We start from the raw sequence: 17,698 nt of genomic DNA on the forward strand, positions 1-17,698 counted from the left end.
TGCGCCCCCTGGTGAACTGCATAGAGCCCTCAATCTCAAAGGGCTCTTCCTCCATCGACACCTTGACCCCCCCCCCCCCCCCCCACACACACACACACACCCCCTCTCTGTGACGACTGACCAGGTTAGGAGACAGCTGGAGAGAATCCACCAACGCAAGGCTGCAGGACCTGACGGCATCGGCCCCGTGGTCCTGAAGACCTGACGGCATCAGCCCCGTGGTCCTGAAGACCTGCGCCGTCCAGCTGGCTGAGGTCCTATAACACCTCTTCAACCTGAGCCTGAAGCAGGAGGAAGTCCCGGTGCTGTGGAAGACGTCCTGCTTGGTTCCTGTCCCCAAGAAGAAGACTCCATCTGGCCTCAACGACTACCAACCGGTTACCCTCACATCTCGTGATGAAGGTGCTGGAGAGGCTGGTCTTGGCCCACCTCAGGCCGCTGGTGAAATCTTCTCTGGACCCTCTGCAATTCGCGTACCAGCCTCGTGTGGGAGTGGACGATGCCATCATCTACCTGCTGCAACGAGCTCAGTCTCACCTGGATGGAACCGGTGACTCTGTGAGAATCACTTTCTTTGATTTCTCCAGTGCATTCAACACCATCCAACCACTGCTGCTGAGTGAGAAGCTGCGGGTGGTGGGGGTGGACACGTCCACCGTCTCCTGGATCAATGACTATCTGACAGGCAGACCACAGTTTGTCCGTCTGGGCAGTGTGCTGTCTGATACGGTGGTCAGTGGTACTGGAGCTCCTCAGGGAACTGTTCTGTCTCCTTCCTGTTCACCTTCTACACCACTGACTTCCAGAACAACTCAGAGTCCTGCCATCTGCAGAAGTTCTCTGATGACTCTGCAGTGGTCGGATGTATAAGGGATGGACAGGAGGACGAGTACAGGGCAGTAGTGGAGGACTTTGTGGAGTGGGCGGGAAGGAATCACCTGCTCCTGAACGTGGCCAAGACCAGAGAGATGGTGGTCGACTTCAGGAGGAAGACGACGGCTCCACAACCGCTGAGAGTTCTGGGAGAGGAGGTGGACATGGTGGAGGAGTACAAGTACCTGGGTGTGTCCATCGACAACAGACTGAACTGGAAGACCAACATCAACGCTGTCTACAAGAAGGGGATGAGTTGACTCTTTTTCTTGAGGAAACTTCGATCCTTCAAAGTGTGCAGCAAGATGTTGGAGATGTTCTACCAGCCTGTTGTGGCCAGTGAACTGTACTTCTCTGTGGTCTGCTGGGGGAGCAGCATTGGAGCCGGTGACACCAACAGACTTAACAAACTGGTTAAGAAGGCCGGCTCCATCATTGGCTACAATCTGGACAGCCTGGAAAAGGTGGTGGAGAGGAGGACGCTGAACAAACTATTGTCCATATTGGATAACCCTGTCCACCCTCTCCACCACCTGCTGCAGGGACAGCAGAGGACTTTCTCTAAAAGATTCCTCCAGCTCCGCTGTCACAAGGACAGATACAGGAGATCATTCCTGCCCACTGCAATAAGACTTTACAATAACTCACCTCTGGCAAAATCCATCACAGTACAATAACACTGTTCACTGTGTTTCTTGGTTTGTTTGTTTGTATATAATATATATAGATATATAATGTACTGTATATACTGTGCATTCTATATTTTTTTACTGCTATTTACTGCTATTTTATTGCTTTTCTATTATTCTATTCTATTCTATTTTATTATTTTATTTTATTCTATTATTTCTATTATTATCTTATTGCTTCTGTATGATGCTGTAGCGAAAAAGATTTCCCCTCGGGGATTAATAAAGTAAATACCTACCTACCTAAAACTTCTCCGTTTCAACATGTGATATGTTGTCTTTGGTCTATATGCAATTAAATATGGTTTTATGAGATTTTCAAATCATTGCATTTTTTTTAAATTTATTTACATTTTACACAGCATCCCAACCTTTTCATAAATGGGGGTTGTAATTGCATAATTAACATTTCTTTCCCAGTTCAAGATGCAATATGACTTCCTGATGTCTTTGATTTTCAGAGCAAGCTAAAACTATTGTGTGAGTTTTAATGGTTTTCAAATGTATTTTTCTTTGTATAATCCTTTGTTTAAGTACACTTATCCAAGTTCTGGATTTAAGTGTAGTTTTGAGGAACTTGTACGTTACTGGAGTATTTCCATTTGATGCTACTTTATAAATCCACTTTGCTTCATCTATTTAAAAACTTTAATTACTTTTAAGAAGAAGATTTGACACAATGGATAATAAAACAATCGCTTTTAATTGTTAAAGTTAGTTTAGTTAAAAATTAAATCAGTGGTTTCCAACCTATTTGTCTTCTTACGTCTTACATAAAGCAGTGTGCAGTCATCATCGCAGCATTTCAAATGTCCGAGTCGTTAACGGCTCCATCAAATCATGATTTTTCCGTCTAAATTTCTCACGATTTCATTTCAATAAATGTTCAAATCCAAAATCTCATCAACAATTAGAGAAGTCCAAAACCTAAAAACAGATTTGTTCATCAGAACTATGTTTTTCTTCTTTCTTCTCCCAGAAATCATCAGATGACTTTTACTTGGTGTATCTTTAAATTTAAGTGTTGGTATTTTGAACTGAGTAAAAGTGTTATGAGGTGTGCTTTAAACGAACCCAAATGCAGACACAACAGTGGAATCTCAGGTGAACCAAATCTTTTATTTCTCCAAGGTATAGAAAACCAACAGGAGGCACACAAAATGTCTGAGTCCAAATGCGCGGGTAGGCGCTATTCCACTCCAAGCTGGAAGTTGGATCCTCCGCGAGTGCGGCTGGCAGGCTGACGGACGGACAAGGCAGCAAGCAGCGGGGGCGTGGTTTAGCTGGGGGAATCCCGAGGTCCTCCTCAGCAAGGCGGCAGGGTGACGTAGCGAACCGAGAGCAGAGAGAGACAGACAGACTTACGGGACTGATGTCGGGTAGCTGGACGGACGGACGGACTGACAGTGAGTAAACAGGAAACCGGGGTATTTAATCCAGCTGGAGATGATCAGTGGAATGCGATCCAGCTGGATCATGAGGTGGGCGTGGCAGATGACGGAACTAGGAGGAGGGTACTACAGGAGAGACGAAAACAAACAAAAGCACATGGCAAACAATAGCAAACAGATAGGGGAATGACAGGACACGAGGAGAGGTGATCCGGGATAAAAACAGAGGAAAACACAGGAGGATCAGACAGGAATCCTAACAAAAAGATCTGAATACTTCATCCTGCCTGGATGTTACATCCAGAAGACAGAATTAATTAAAATAACTGTATAACTGGAGCTGTCAGTGGCTCGTTTTAGGTATTCATTAACTGAAAATTAAAAAAAAAAAAAAAAAAAAGGGACCAAATTGAAACACTTTATTTCCCAACTTGCGAGCATCAGTGTGACGTTTACATTCTCACTGTGGTTTCCAGTTACCAGTAATCTGCTCTTCAAGATCTGCATATCACATACAGCAGCAGGCGAGTGTGAATACATGCTCCACCTCAGTTCCACATTTGTCTGAAGTTCTCTTTTCAACCTGACCAGAGAAAACAGAGAAGAAACTAAATTCAAACACTTCAGACACTCTGATAATGATATTTTCCTCTAATGCTGGACATGGAATAGCTTCATTCTGAATAAACATCATAAGGGTCATTAATATTAATACTAACATGAGTATCAAAGTGCATAAGAAGAAGAAAACCCCTTAGTTTCCACATTAACATGCTGATAAAGATGTCTTTGTCTTATAAACCCGCTGTGTGACGTATTAGAGATATGTCGTTTTTGGGGAAAGGATTTCATTGAGCTAGCAGGGTGACATTTAGAGGAGTCTGTATAAAATGAATTAATACATGATTTAGATTGTTGTTTTTGATGTTCTCTGTGTTACAGTAGTACAAAGTAAGAATGAGTGGAAAGTGACTTACAGTCGTACTAAGATCTGAGCCTCAAAAGGATCAACAGTGGACACATGCTGCACCTGCAGTTACCCACCCAAAATAAACAACACAAATACTGAGGTTCAAAAAATGATGGTTCACTAAAAACAATGATAAAGGGACCAGTAGATCTGACTAGAATTCATCTTTTGGGAAACGTATACAATAAATTCCGTTCTGTGATAGAAATATAAATCCCACCTGCAAGTATTCAAACAGAGAGTATCAAACATCTCAAAGATGAAAGGGACCGTCTCAAACAACCTGACGACACAGAAATATGTGGAATCGACCTCTCACCACTTTACATGACAACTATTATGTGGTGGTGATACGTCATGTGGGATATCATGCGCCAAAACCATGTAAAAGAAGTCGTATTTCTGTGAGATAGTTTCATTTGTAACATTAAACTCACTGATGAAAAATATGTTTATGTGACATGAAATGATCCCTTAAAACGTGGTGTCGGTTGAACACATTACATCCACGCCATGTGAACACCAAATACCTCTGATATTTATTGTGGTCAAAAAACTTAATGAATATGTATATTTTAATCAAAGGTTATATGTTTAGGATCAGTTAAATGAAACCTAAAAACTAGCTGCAAGTTTCAAAGAAAAATGCGAAATGTGAAATGTTATTAGAAATAACAAAAAAGATCTAACATGACAGCAGGTGTACTTTGATAGATTATGACTGAAAGAGTTTGCAACAGGAAATAAGGAGAATCCAAAGTTTAAATAAGTGGACAGCAGAGCCCTCTCGTGGACAAATTCTGTAACTGCAATATATTCAAGTCAATTCAATTCAACTTTATTTATATAACGCCAAATCACAACACAGGTTATTTCATGGCACTTAACGCATTAAAGTCCTTACAGCAAGACTTTACAACATTAAACAGAGAAACCAACAATTCAACAATTCCCACATAAGCTAGGAGGGAAAAAACTCCTCTTTAAGGGAGAAAAACCTCCAACAGAGGGAAGAAAAACTCCCTTTAACAGGAAGAAACCTCCGACAGAACCAGGATCAGAGGTGGAGAACATCTGTTAACAGAACCAGGATCAAGGGTGGGCGGAGCATCTGTTAACAGAACCAGGGATCAGGATCGGAGCATCTGTTAACAGAACCAGGATCAGAGGTGGGCGGAGCATCTGTTAACAGAACCAGGCTCAGAGGTGGAGAACATCTGTTAACAGAACCAGGATCAAGGGTGGGCGGAGCATCTGTTAACAGAACCAGGATCAGAGGTGGGCGGAGCTTCTGTTAACAGAACCAGGCTCAGAGGTGGAGAACATCTGTTAACAGAACCAGGATCAGAGGTGGGCGGCCATCTGCCTCGACCGGTTGGGGTGAGAGGTGAGCAGAGAGAGAAAAGGACAGCATAGAGATAGAAGAGAAGAACTGTTGGTGGAGATGACAATCACAGAGCAGAGACATGCAGCTCCATGACGGGACATCTGGAAAAGAAAGAACAGAAACTACACGAGCGAAGGAACTGAATGGAGACAACAGATAATAAGAAGAAACTATGGGAGAGAAAAAGATGGTGAGGTATGAGTCAGTTAAAGAGTAGGAGGAAAGAAAAGAAGCTCAGCATGTAACGAGGTCCTCCAGCAGCCTCGGCCTATAACAGCATAACTAAGGGTTGGTTCAGGTCTACCTGAGCCAGCCCTAACTATAGGCTTTATCACAAAAGGAACGTTTTGAGTCTAATCTTAAAGCTAGAGAGGGTTTCTGCCCCTCCAACACAAACTGGGAGCTGGTTCCACAGGGGAGGAGCCTGAACACTGAAGCTCCGCCTCCCATTCTACTTCTGGAAACTCTAGGAACCACAAGTAGACCAGCGTACTGAGAGAGAAGTGCTCTGCTGGGATTATATGGTTCTATAAGATCTCTAAGATATGATGGAGCCTGGTCATGTAGAACTTTGTAAGTCATCAAGAGAATTTTAAATTCTATTCTTGATTTCACAGGAAGCCAGTGAAGAGAAGCTAAAACTGGAGAAATATGATCTCTCTTGATAAATCCTGTCAGTACTCTTGCTGCAGCATTTTGGATCAGCTGCAGGTTTTTAATGAGTAATTTGGACATCCTAACAACAAGGAATTACAATAATCTAGTCTAGAAGTAACAAACGCATGAATGAGTTTTTCTGCGTCACGCTGAGGAAGGATTTTCCTGATTTTATTAATATTACGTAGATGAAAGAAGGCAGTTCTGGAGATTTGCTTTATATGGTGGCTAAAGGACAAATCCTCATCAAAGATGACTCCAAGGTTCCTCACAGTTTTGCTGGAGGCCAAGACAACATCATCTAGAGTAACTAAGTGATTACAGAAAGAGTTTCTGAGGTGTTTAGGACCAAGTACAAGAACTTCTGTTTTGTCTGAATTTAGAAGCAGGAAGTTTTTGGTCATCCAGGTCTTTATGTCTTTTAGACAGGCTTCAAGTTTTACTAACTGATTAGTTTCATCTGGTTTTATAGAAAGATATAGCTGAGTGTCATCTGCATAACAATGGAAGTTGATGCAGTGCTTCCTGATGACATCTCCTAATGGAAGCATGTACAAAGTAAAAAGTATTGGGCCTAACACGGAGCCTTGTGGAACTCCATAACTAACTCTTGTTTGTCTGGAAGACTCATTGTTGACATGGACAAACTGGAATCTATCTGATAAGTAGGATTTGAACCAGTCTAATGCAGTTCCTTTAATCCTCGTAACGTCTTCTAATCTCTGTAATAAGATCGTATGATCAATCATATCAAAAGCAGCACTGAGGTCCAGAAGAACAAGTCCAGAGACGAGTCCATTATCTGAGGCTAACAAAAGGTCGTTAGTAACTTTCACCAGAGCTGTTTCTGTGCCATGATGAACTCTAAAGACTGAACATCTTCAAACAGATCATTCCTTTATAAATGATCACAAAGTTGATTTGAAACAACTTTTTCAAGGATTTTAGAAATAAACGTCAGGTTGTAAATTGGTCTGGAGTTTCCTAAAACAGCTGATCAAGAGTCGGCTTTTTAAGTAAAGGTTTAATTACAGCCACTTTAAAAGCCTGCGGTACATAGCCGGTTACAATAGATAGGTTGATCTGATCTAATATGGAAGTATTAATTAAAGGGAAGACTTCCTTAAAAAGTTTAGTTGGGATGAGATCTAACAGACAGCTAGAGGATCCAGATGAAGAAATAATTCTAGTTAACTCAGAGAGATCAACAGGAGAGAAATGTTCCAAGTTTACATCTGGTCCTACAGTTGCTTTCAGGGCTGCTGTTGCTTAACATCACATCAGTGATGGTGTCAGGAAGGGTCGGCCCGATTCTCTCCCTGATAGTAAGAATTGTATTAGTAAAGAAGTTAATGAAGTCATTACTGCTGAGAGCTGAAGGAATAGAGGACTCAACAGAACTGGGACTCTTTGTCAGCCTGCTACAGTGATGAAAAGAAACCTGGGGTTGTTCTTGTTGTCCTCTATTAATGATGAATAATATAAAGTTCTGGCCTTACAAAGAGCTTTCTTATATAATATTAGACTCTCCTTCCAGGCAGGTGAAATTCTTCTAAATTAGTGGAACTCCATTTCCTTTCCATCTTTCTAGTCGCTGCCTAGCAGAGCGTAGTTCTGAGTTGTACCATGGAGACAACTTCCTCTGGTTCATGACTCTCTTCTTCAGAGGGGCGACATCATCTAGAGTTGTAGCAGAGATACTGCAGTGTTTTCTACCAGATGATCCACTTGTGTGGGACTAAGATCAACGTAGATGTCTTCCACTGCTTTAACACACGGCATCGAAGAGGATAAACATGTAACTGCTTCCTTAAACTTGGCCACGGCATCATCTGACAGACATCTACTGTAGTGGGATTTATTCCCACATGCTGTGTCGTCCATTAATGTAACTTCAGATGTTAATAAGAAGTGGTCCGACAAAACAGGGTTTGGAGGAAATACTATTACATTTTCAGTTTCCATCCCATACGACAGAACCAATCTCAATATACGAGCTACAACGTAGATCAGTAAAGGAAATAATGGGTTGATGTGCCAGATGTTGGAGAAACTGGTCACCTGAAACCAGCAGGCGGATGTTCAAAATGAAAACATGTTTGGGAAATAGTGATGATTTGAGGATGAAACCAACAGAAGTTGGTTGTGACGATGTACATTGATGTCCAGGAAGTGGAAGGAAACAACATATCTGCAATTATACCTGTAGTTACCAGTGTTGTTCCACCTGTAGAAATGCAGAAATGCCCACAGCAGCTGTTTGGAGACAAACATGGATCCTGCTGCTGTTTGATGCCACTGCTTAATTAATTGTGTAAAAGACAAACAATGAAGCAGCAACTTCTGCGAATCTTTACTTGATTGCATTTAGTTGAAATTTATAGACATTTCTGTTAATAATCAGTTGAGGTCTGTGAGCGCACCTCAGTTTACAACTACAGAAACAGTCTCCGGGGTTCAATTTAAAATGTTTAACGGCACTGAAATCATGAAATAATGTACCTGCCAAATGAAACGTGCTCATCGAAAGAACGAGGAAGACGCGCTTTAGTAGAGATGAAGGTGGCTCTGAAAAGAGCCGTTGTGGTTTGTGGAGCAGCAGACGGTTTAAGCCCTCTCCCCGCGGATGCGGCGGGCCAGCTGGATGTCTTTGGGCATGATGGTGACCCTCTTGGCGTGGATGGCGCACAGGTTGGTGTCCTCGAACAGGCCGACCAGGTAGGCCTCGCTGGCCTCCTGCAGCGCCATGACGGCGGAGCTCTGGAAGCGCAGGTCGGTCTTGAAGTCCTGAGCGATCTCTCTCACCAGGCGCTGGAAGGGCAGCTTGCGGATCAGCAGCTCCGTGGACTTCTGGTAGCGGCGGATCTCCCTCAGAGCCACGGTACCGGGCCTGTAACGGTGAGGCTTCTTCACGCCGCCGGTGGCCGGGGCGCTCTTACGGGCGGCCTTGGTGGCCAGCTGCTTCCTGGGGGCTTTGCCTCCGGTGGACTTCCGGGCGGTCTGCTTGGTTCTTGCCATGTTTCTTCTTTCTCGAAACGGGAGACGAGTCGTAGAAAGAGAGGCGACACGCGGCTCTTAAACTGGGGGACCGGCTGGGGGGGAGCCGGTGACGCTGCTTCAGACCTCCGCCTCCTGATTGGTGAGTGGCTCCTCCTGGAGCTCAGCGCCGCCTCGAGGAGCGCCCTCACCCCCACCCTCCCCCCTCAGTCTGCGCTGCTCATTGGAGGAAAGTCGGTTCAAATGTTCCGCTAAAATTCAGAGCGGGCCTCCCTCTGCTGCGGCTCCTCTGGTTGGTCACCGGCAACCTCCCCGCGCTCTCCGCGGACATATAACGGAGGCTGTCGGCTGCCGGAGCCACATTTTCTTCGAGTCTCGGCTCCTGAAATATCTGAAACATGAGTGGACGCGGAAAGACCGGCGGGAAGGCCAGGGCGAAGGCCAAGACCCGCTCCTCCCGTGCTGGACTCCAGTTCCCGGTCGGCCGTGTTCACAGGCTGCTGCGTAAAGGCAACTACGCCCAGCGTGTCGGTGCCGGAGCCCCCGTCTACCTGGCGGCTGTGCTGGAGTACCTGACCGCTGAGATCCTGGAGCTGGCTGGAAACGCCGCCCGCGACAACAAGAAGACTCGTATCATCCCCCGTCACCTGCAGCTGGCTGTCCGCAACGACGAGGAGCTCAACAAGCTGCTGGGCGGAGTGACCATCGCTCAGGGAGGCGTGCTGCCCAACATCCAGGCGGTCCTGCTGCCCAAGAAGACCGAGAAGGCCGCCAAGAAGTAAACGAACATCCGTTTACCGACCAGCGGACCACAAACAAAGGCTCTTTTAAGAGCCAAACACTCTTCTGAAAGAGCTCTGATCCTCATGTGTCTGATGAACCTCCGGGAGACCGACATCTGTCACCATGTAAAGAAAACATCATCTGATCACTAGTGATCACTAGTGCATAATAGAACAGATAAATCTTGAAGCCTTTTTGGAAAGGTCTATTAATTCAGTGAGAACAGCACAAACTACGGATAATATTTGTAAAAGTATTACATTCAGAGAAACTGAGAAGTGTTAACGTTACTTGTGCAGATTTGATTTAAATGGTCATTTGTTATTGATTTACAGTTCATTCATCGTTGAAGACAAATTGGGAGAATTCATCACAAAAGAAAATCACATGTTTACACTGTTTTTGTACAAACATCAAACTCATTACAAATGGCATTAACTCTTCATCTGAGAAATGAGATCCACGACATGTTTGACATCCAAGAGGAGCGCTGAGGCCAAATAAACCTGGACATCCACCGACTGACAGACACACTTCAAAAGGCTCCAACAGACGAACTCTCCTCAAACACCTCAGATGTCGTGTCTGAAACACCGAGAAGCTTAAAAGGCTCCACCTTACTCAAATATCTGTCACGTCCCGGGAAAGGTTTTAAAATAAACCGTAGTACAGTACTCGGAAACGTCAGGCCCTACAGAGAGAAGTATTAATACATCTCATGCTGAACCAGCTGCTTTTATTGTGCAGGTTTTTATTTAGATAAAGTAAGAAAAACAATCTAAAACACCATATTCAGAGCAACCAAGTAGCTCTTGATGAAAATAGATTCTAGCCTACAATATTCCTCTCATATCTTTATAAAATTGTACTGTTATAAATGATAATACATATTTACCTTCAATTAATGGACCTTATATGAGGTGGGTTTTTTTTTCTTCCTACATTATAAATAAAGTTGAGTTGAGTTGATGCTCCTCATGGTGATAAAACCCTTCTTCCTTTATGTTGTTTTTAATTACTTTTACAAACTTGCATTGCTCTTCTCGATCTACTCTTGTATTTCAGCTCCTGTTTAACTTACTATCATTCATATTATTTTATTACAGCTTTGATCCCTTTAAGGCATTTTATTGTCTTCATTTTCATTCTTTTTTATTTTTTTTAATCTAGTTCTTATTTCATTATTTTACTTGTCCTTTTTTAATTGATTTTTTACTACTGTCTGTAAATATAAACAGACCTGTGTTTTCACGAAGTCCTTCTGCTCCTGATTTCCGCTGTTGGTCATTAGGTGGCGCTAAAGCGCCAACGAGTTAATTATCAGGCCTCAGAAGAATCCCGCCTCGATCTTCTCCCACGTCCTCAGACCAGAAGTAGACCTCCTGCTGTGAAGCAGCAGAGCATCGTTGAGTAGAAACCTGCTGAACAGCAACAATGAGCGGACTCGGGAAAGGAGGCGCCAAGCGGCACCGGAAAGTTCTCCGGGACAACATCCGGGGCATCACCAAGCCCGCCATCCGCCGTCTGGCCCGCCGCGGCGGCGTGAAGCGCATCTCCGGTCTGATCTACGAGGAGACCCGCGGGGTGCTGAAGGTGTTCCTGGAGAACGTGATCCGGGACGCCGTCACCTACACCGAGCACGCCAAGAGGAAGACGGTGACCGCCACGGACGTGGTTTACGCTCTGAAGAGGCAGGGCCGCACCCTGTACGGCTTCGGAGGGTAACTTCAAGTCACCCCTCAAACCAGAGGCCCTTTTTAGGGCCACCCATCTTCTCTGCAGAGAGCTCCTTTCCGGTGTGTGCTGTTCCTTTACATCTCTGCAGGTGATATTTACACCAGTGATGAATGATGGTCAAGAGTTCGGATCTGATGCCAAGAACACAAAAAGATGTATGTTTTCAGGAAAGAGAAATCCTCATATATGAACACGGCCTCCAAATACACTGCAGCTGCTGTAGAAGAGGAACCGACCGATTAGAGACTCTGTTATATATACATGTATAAATCCACACGTTGTAGAGAACCTTATTCATTGCTCATCATTTGTATCTCTTATTTGATGTATTTGTGATATTTTCCTTATTGTGTCTCTGCTGCTGTAACGACTACATTTCCCCCGTAAGATCAATAAAGTCTAAATCCGATCAAACTGAACATCGTTGGCTGCTCTTATAAACATTTAGTAGGTTTGTTGTTTATTGACTCAATCTTCTCAATGAGGATTGAAGTTGCTCACAGCTTCTTATAAAACTATTTATATCTTTCAATCTTTACGACAAAACAACATTGATTTATTGATGTATTTATCTCCATTTATTTGAATCCGTGTGAATGAAACATTGATTTATTGATGTATTTATCTCCATTTATTTGAATCCGTGTGAATGAAACAACATCTGCTGGTTTTATGAATGAAGGAAGTGAAGTTTGAACGTCGACACACTTGAAGTCTCAACAAACAGAGTTGTGTTGTGATTCATTTCCAGATGTTGAACAACTTTGTGTTGCTGCCACATCCCCTCTCAGTCCTCCACACTCATCACACAAACTGTTGTTGTTGTTGTTGTTGTTTACAAACGGACTCACTTCCTCATGGGACTGTTTGCTCTCAACAATAACGACACTTTTCAGAGCGGTTGTCCGGCGGAAGGAAAAGTAGTTCCTGTCAAATACACATTTACTCCAAATTACTGATTTTAAATGTTGATCTTTAATGAGAAATACTGGAAGAGAAACGTTTGAAATCAGAAGTGTTGATGCTTCAGCATCGATCCGCACACTTCTAGTCATCAAACCTCCAACCTGAAAGCCTGAACGTTGTTGGTGAAGGAGAAAAGCAGTCGTTGAACAAACCATCTGCAGAGCAGCGCTGCATGTCGTTCAGCTTTAAACTATGAACTCCCTTCTTTGTCTGGTGGCGTCTGTTTGAATCTGAATCTCTTTCAAACACTTCACAGCTTTTATAAACTCCAGCGGGAACTTTCAAAGATGCTGAACTGTGTTTCCAGGAAGTGTCGGTGGGCGATGGAGAGCAGAGTGGAGGTTTGATGTCGACCCGGTGAGCTCTGCATCTGAGGATCTGGGTAGAAAGGCTGCGTGTCCATGAGGCTGATCTGTGGCTCTCAGCAGCCTCTGATCACTTCTCCTCACTGGGTTCTGGTTCTGGTTCTGGTTCTGGTTCTGGTTCTGGTTCCCGTGTGCAGTCAGAACCTGGAAACAAACATCCTGTGACCCGACTGCAGGATGTTTGTTTGAAGCTGTTGTGATGCTGCTGAGGACCAGATCAGAGACACTCAGTCAAACCGGCGGATTTCATCTCTTGTTGCTCTCAGTCACTTTTTAGTTTTCCTTCTGAGCACAAACTGCATCCGGTCTGTTTGAGCAAAGACACGTTTCCATGGAAACACACAGAGCCTCCAACTCTGAGAGCAGCTCGACCAATCACAGGCGGGCGGCAGCACAGTGGTATTTGCATCGAGCCCATATAAATGCACTGGCTCTCACTGGGCGTCTTCATACGTCACTGTTCGTGTCCAGTCATCAACATGCCTGAACCCGCCAAGTCTGCGCCCAAGAAGGGCTCCAAGAAAGCCGTGACGAAGACCGCCGGAAAGACCGGCAAGAAGAGGAGAAAGACCAGGAGGGAGAGCTACGCCATCTACGTGTACAAGGTGCTGAAGCAGGTCCACCCCGACACCGGCATCTCCTCCAAGGCCATGAGCATCATGAACTCCTTCGTCAGCGACATCTTCGAGCGCATCGCCGCGGAGTCCTCCCGCCTGACTCAGTACAACAAGCGCTCCACCATCACCTCCCGGGAGATCCAGACCGCCGTGCGCCTCCTGCTGCCCGGGGAGCTGGCCAAGCACGCCGTGTCCGAGGGCACCAAGGCCGTCACCAAGTACACCAGCTCCAAGTAAACCAGCTCCAAGTAAACCAGCTCCAAGTACACCAGCTCCAAGTACACCAGCTCCAAGTACACCAGCTCCAAGTACACCAGCTCCAAGTACACCAGCTCCAAGTACACCAGCTCCAAGTACACCAGCTCCAAGTACACCAGCTCCAAGTACACCAGCTCCAAGTACACCAGCTCCAAGTACACCAGCTCCAAGTACACCAGCTCCAAGTACACCTCCCGGCTGGTTCCATTCAACCCAAAGGCTCTTTTCAGAGCCCACACTCCATCTAAGGAACAAATCCCCCCATAGTGTACTTCATTCATCAACACGGATCTAGAGGTGGTTTTAAAGTGGCGACATATCTTTATTATGACCTGGTATTTGTTCTACAGGAAGGTCATCGTGCACCGTTTCATGTTTGAACGTTGAGCAATAAACTGATATGATGAAGGAAGGTTTGCTGTACAAACAGCATGAGATGGTGAAGGTGTCACCTTCCCTGTTTTTAAAGGCTGCTGTCGGTGAGTCCTCTTGCTCCATTCTCAATATTTCATTTACCGTTGATGTTGCTGTACAGAGAGGAAGGTGCACATTCCTCTCACTTATTGATCAGCATTGATGAGCTGACGACTTTATGTTTGTGATATTTGACAAATGCGTCCTCAGGTTTTCTGTAGGATGATTTGAACTCTTCTAGGAATGTTTCTCCCCTTTAAGATTTCCCTGTGAGGATTCTTGTTTGCTGCTATTGTCTTTTTATTCATTTCCAGAGAGAGTGTTTACTTACACTGTGTTGGCTTTCTGATTGTGTCTCTTCATCAGGTCACTTTAACGAATGTTCTTGTGAAAAGTGAAGCTGGAACCAAACGGTTCTGGTTGATGACAGATGAGCTCCACCTGAGTGGCACTAATTATAGCCATGTTTTTATTTCTTTATCTTTTGCTCTGCAGGAAAATGGATGAGTGCATCCTCTGGTGGGTTTTTGTTTTTGTTGGTTCTGATTTCTTTTCTTTTTTTAAATCCCTGCCTGCATGCTGGTGGATTCTTGCCACTCGTATGATCAACTGTGCTCGTCCGCCACAGCTGGATTACAGTAAGGTGTCATTTTACAGACCGTTCCAGCTGCACTCGGTCTTTATATTCACATTAATGATGATCATTAATATCAGCCAGCAGCGCCAGAATATTTGAGTATGGGAGGGTTTAGATGGAGGACCAGTTTCACCAGAGAACTCACCGTGAGCTTCACCTCGGACCGAACACGCTTCACTTCTCTGCGTTCTCCCGGAGCTTCATCTTCTACACCGTTTGCAGAACTACATCAACTTTACACGCTCACAGACGCTGCACCGCACGGCGGGATTCAAACCCGCGCGGCGGGATTCAAACCCGCGCGGCGGGATTCAAACCCGCGCGGCGGGATTCAAAGCCGCACAGCGGGATTCAAACCTGCGCGGGGCAATACAAGTAATGAAGAAATGAACTCTCCATCGTTTGTTCAGTGAGATCATCTGCTGGTTAGGAGGACCGCAGTTTAATTTTCAGTGTCACAAAAGAGAACACCCATCTCCTGCTACAGCACGTGTTTACTATTGTTTCACATCTTTGTCATCAGTTTATAGTCTTGTGACTTCCCTGTTCCCTGGTCAGCGGTTGGGAGATGAGCTGGTCGGTGTGTGAGGTCAGAGGTCAGAGGGAACAGTCTGTGGTAAGAAGGAGGATGTCAGATGTTTTCGGGTTCATCCTGTGAGTCATGTGCCCTTTTTAATTTGAATATCGTGTTATATCACTGTGAAGTGCTGATTCAACATAGTGGGCCAATTAGACCGTTAATCAGGAAGAAGGAAGGAAACGTGGGCTGTTTATGAGGAAGTTTATCCAGGAACTACTTGGTTCCTCTGGTCGGAGTGGATATGACTATAGATTACTCATTAGTCTCATATTGGACACAAAGTCTCTTAAAAGACGTGAAGGTAGTCCAGATTATTCTGCTCAGACCCTCCTCCTTCGTAACTCTCTCATAAAATGTAGCCTAACTTTTACTCTTGTATTTACTTTCACGAGTCTTCTTGTGTTACATGAAACTCTTCAGTCCGCAGATCCTTCAGGTCCAAAGTGGGAGTGAACTGTTGTTAAATACTGTATTTAAAGTCACTTCCGGTCTCTTCCCGTCATTCACTGGAACACAAAGTAGCTGCAGAGAAAATGATGCACTTTATTGTCATTATAATTGTTGAGCAGGTGAACCGGTGACGGTGAGCAGGAAGTGAGCCTCCAGCACCATCAGTGTGTTCGCTGCCACCACAACATCAGGACTTTAATCCTCCCTGGTCGTCAACACGCGGTTGTTCTGGCTTTGAGTCAGCGAACAAACATGCGTGTCAGCTGGAAAACAGCTTTTGATGGAGTCTGCATCATTTTAGAGGAGGAAAGAGAGGCTGAAGCCGCCGAGCAGCGCACCGCGGTGGATCCGTCAGGTCTGGAGGCTCTGTGGACAAACAGCGGAGCGCAGCAGAGCTCTCCATCACCCCGACATGAGGCCACACAGGTCCGCTACCGGCTCCGTGTCTGTCGGCCTGTCGCGATGCTCCGACACCGAAGTTTCACGCCCTTATTTCCGCGGAGAAAACACAAGTGTTCCCGTCCAGCCTGCACGGAGAGGAGCTGAGTCTCTACGGTTCTCATGGGGTGTTTAAGGTCCGCCTCCTGCTCCGATCTTTTCATTACTGTCACTCTGACTCGTCTCGTTTCCACAAGGATCCAAAGGAAAGTGTACCATGGTAGAAGAAGCTCCAGCTCCAGCCGTCGCTCCGGCTAAAGCGGCCAAGAAGAAGAGCACCAAGCCGAAGAAGAGCGGCCCCAGCGTCAGCGAGCTCATCGTTAAAGCGGTGGCCGCCTCCAAGGAGCGCGGCGGCGTGTCCCTGGCCGCGCTGAAGAAGACTCTGGCTGCCGGAGGCTACGATGTGGAGAAGAACAATGCGCGCATCAAGACCTCCGTCAAGAGCCTGGTGGCCAAGGAGACTCTGGTCCAGATCAAGGGGATCGGGGCCTCCGGCTCCTTCAAGATCAACAAGAAGGCTGAAACCAAGACCAGCAAGCCCGCAAAGAAAGTGGCTCCTAAAGCCAAGAAACCTGCAGCCAAGAAGCCCAAAGCTGCAGCCAAGAAGCCCAAAGCTGCAGTCAAGAAGCCCAAAGCTGCAGTCAAGAAGCCCAAAGCTGCAGTCAAGAAGCCGGCAGCAGCAGCAGCCAAGAAGTCCCCCAAGAAGGTCAAGAAGCCCCCAGCGGCCCCCAGGAAGGCATCCAAGAGCCCCCAAAAAGCAGCCAAGAGCCCCAAGAAGATGGTGAAGAAGGCAGCTGCAGCCAAGAAGGCTCCAGCAAAGAAGGCAGCCAAACCCAAAGCCAAGAAGGCAGCACCCAAGAAGAAGTGAGCTGGCAAACATTCACACTCACCAAAGGCTCTTTTAAGAGCCACCACAGCCTCCTGAAAGAGTTCATTCCTTTCTCATGTCACCAAGAACAACAGCACAATGTACAAGGAGCACCAAGTGGGACCGTTACACTGCTAATCAGAGGAAGGAAGGAAGGAAGGAAATGTGGGCTGTTTATCATCAACTTTATCTACCAACTACCTGCTTGCTCCGATTACAGGATATATGATTACATATTACTCATTACTGCCGTTAAGGTGGTCGACATTATTCTCAACACCTACAAATAAATGCAGATACATAAAGAAATATTCTTTTGGAGTAAGTACTCAAAAGACATGACTAGTTTTATAAAGCTGAGGGCAGCAACTTCAATTCAATATTTCTGTTTTATTATTTGATGCTAAAAAAAAAACCTTCTTGATAATTACGGTGTTACTAAATACATTTGAAAAGATTGACTCTATCAACAACAAACCTACTAAATGTATTTATGAGCAGCCAGCAGTGTTCACTGACCGTCCCATCTTTTTCTGACAGGTTATTTCAAAATGTATTGATACATATATTGATGAGGCTTGAATTGAATTCATTTCTGTATTCTTTATATGACCGAGTCTC

General features: G+C 45.2%; 4 protein-coding genes across 6 annotated transcripts; 3 read left to right on the forward strand and 1 right to left on the reverse strand.

Annotated features, from left to right (window-relative positions):
* Positions 1–5,086: 5,086 nt before the first annotated feature.
* LOC138628782 (histone H3) lies at positions 5,087–9,084 on the reverse strand. Of its 2 annotated transcripts, none has more exons than XM_069712010.1 (2): positions 8,470–9,084; positions 5,087–5,105 (listed from the first exon to the last, which is right to left on the reverse strand). In XM_069712010.1, exon 1 carries the CDS (start codon positions 8,983–8,985, stop codon positions 8,575–8,577), a length of 411 nt encoding a protein of 136 aa, XP_069568111.1. In that variant the 5' UTR covers positions 8,986–9,084; the 3' UTR covers positions 5,087–5,105; positions 8,470–8,574. The 2 variants fall into 2 exon arrangements, with proteins under 2 accessions (XP_069568111.1, XP_069568110.1); XM_069712009.1 differs by lacking the exon at positions 5,087–5,105 and adding an exon at positions 5,299–5,411.
* A 278-nt stretch (positions 9,085–9,362) lies between these two features.
* Positions 9,363–10,578, forward strand: LOC138628767 (histone H2A). 2 transcript variants are annotated; one of them, XM_069711991.1, is made up of 2 exons: positions 9,363–9,734; positions 10,231–10,578. In XM_069711991.1, the coding sequence occupies exons 1-2, from the start codon at positions 9,363–9,365 to the stop codon at positions 10,249–10,251; spliced, it is 393 nt and encodes a 130-aa protein (XP_069568092.1). In that variant the 3' UTR covers positions 10,252–10,578. The 2 variants fall into 2 exon arrangements, with proteins under 2 accessions (XP_069568092.1, XP_069568093.1); XM_069711992.1 differs by lacking the exon at positions 10,231–10,578 and having other exon boundaries at positions 9,363–9,858.
* Positions 10,579–13,294: 2,716 nt separating this feature from the next.
* Positions 13,295–13,681, forward strand: LOC138628772 (histone H2B-like). The gene has a single exon (XM_069711998.1). It carries the CDS (start codon positions 13,295–13,297, stop codon positions 13,667–13,669), a length of 375 nt encoding a protein of 124 aa, XP_069568099.1. The 3' UTR covers positions 13,670–13,681.
* A 2,381-nt stretch (positions 13,682–16,062) lies between these two features.
* Positions 16,063–17,468, forward strand: LOC138628783 (histone H1-like). Its single transcript, XM_069712011.1, has one exon. It carries the CDS (start codon positions 16,427–16,429, stop codon positions 17,075–17,077), a length of 651 nt encoding a protein of 216 aa, XP_069568112.1. The 5' UTR covers positions 16,063–16,426; the 3' UTR covers positions 17,078–17,468.
* The last annotated feature ends 230 nt before the right edge of the window (positions 17,469–17,698 follow it).

The sequence above is a fragment of the Brachyistius frenatus genome, unplaced genomic scaffold (genome assembly GCF_029030835.1).
Source record: "Brachyistius frenatus isolate BFR_SWC_R1_liver_20210118 unplaced genomic scaffold, ASM2903083v1 Contig_105, whole genome shotgun sequence".
NCBI classification, from domain to species: Eukaryota; Metazoa; Chordata; class Actinopteri; family Embiotocidae; genus Brachyistius; species Brachyistius frenatus.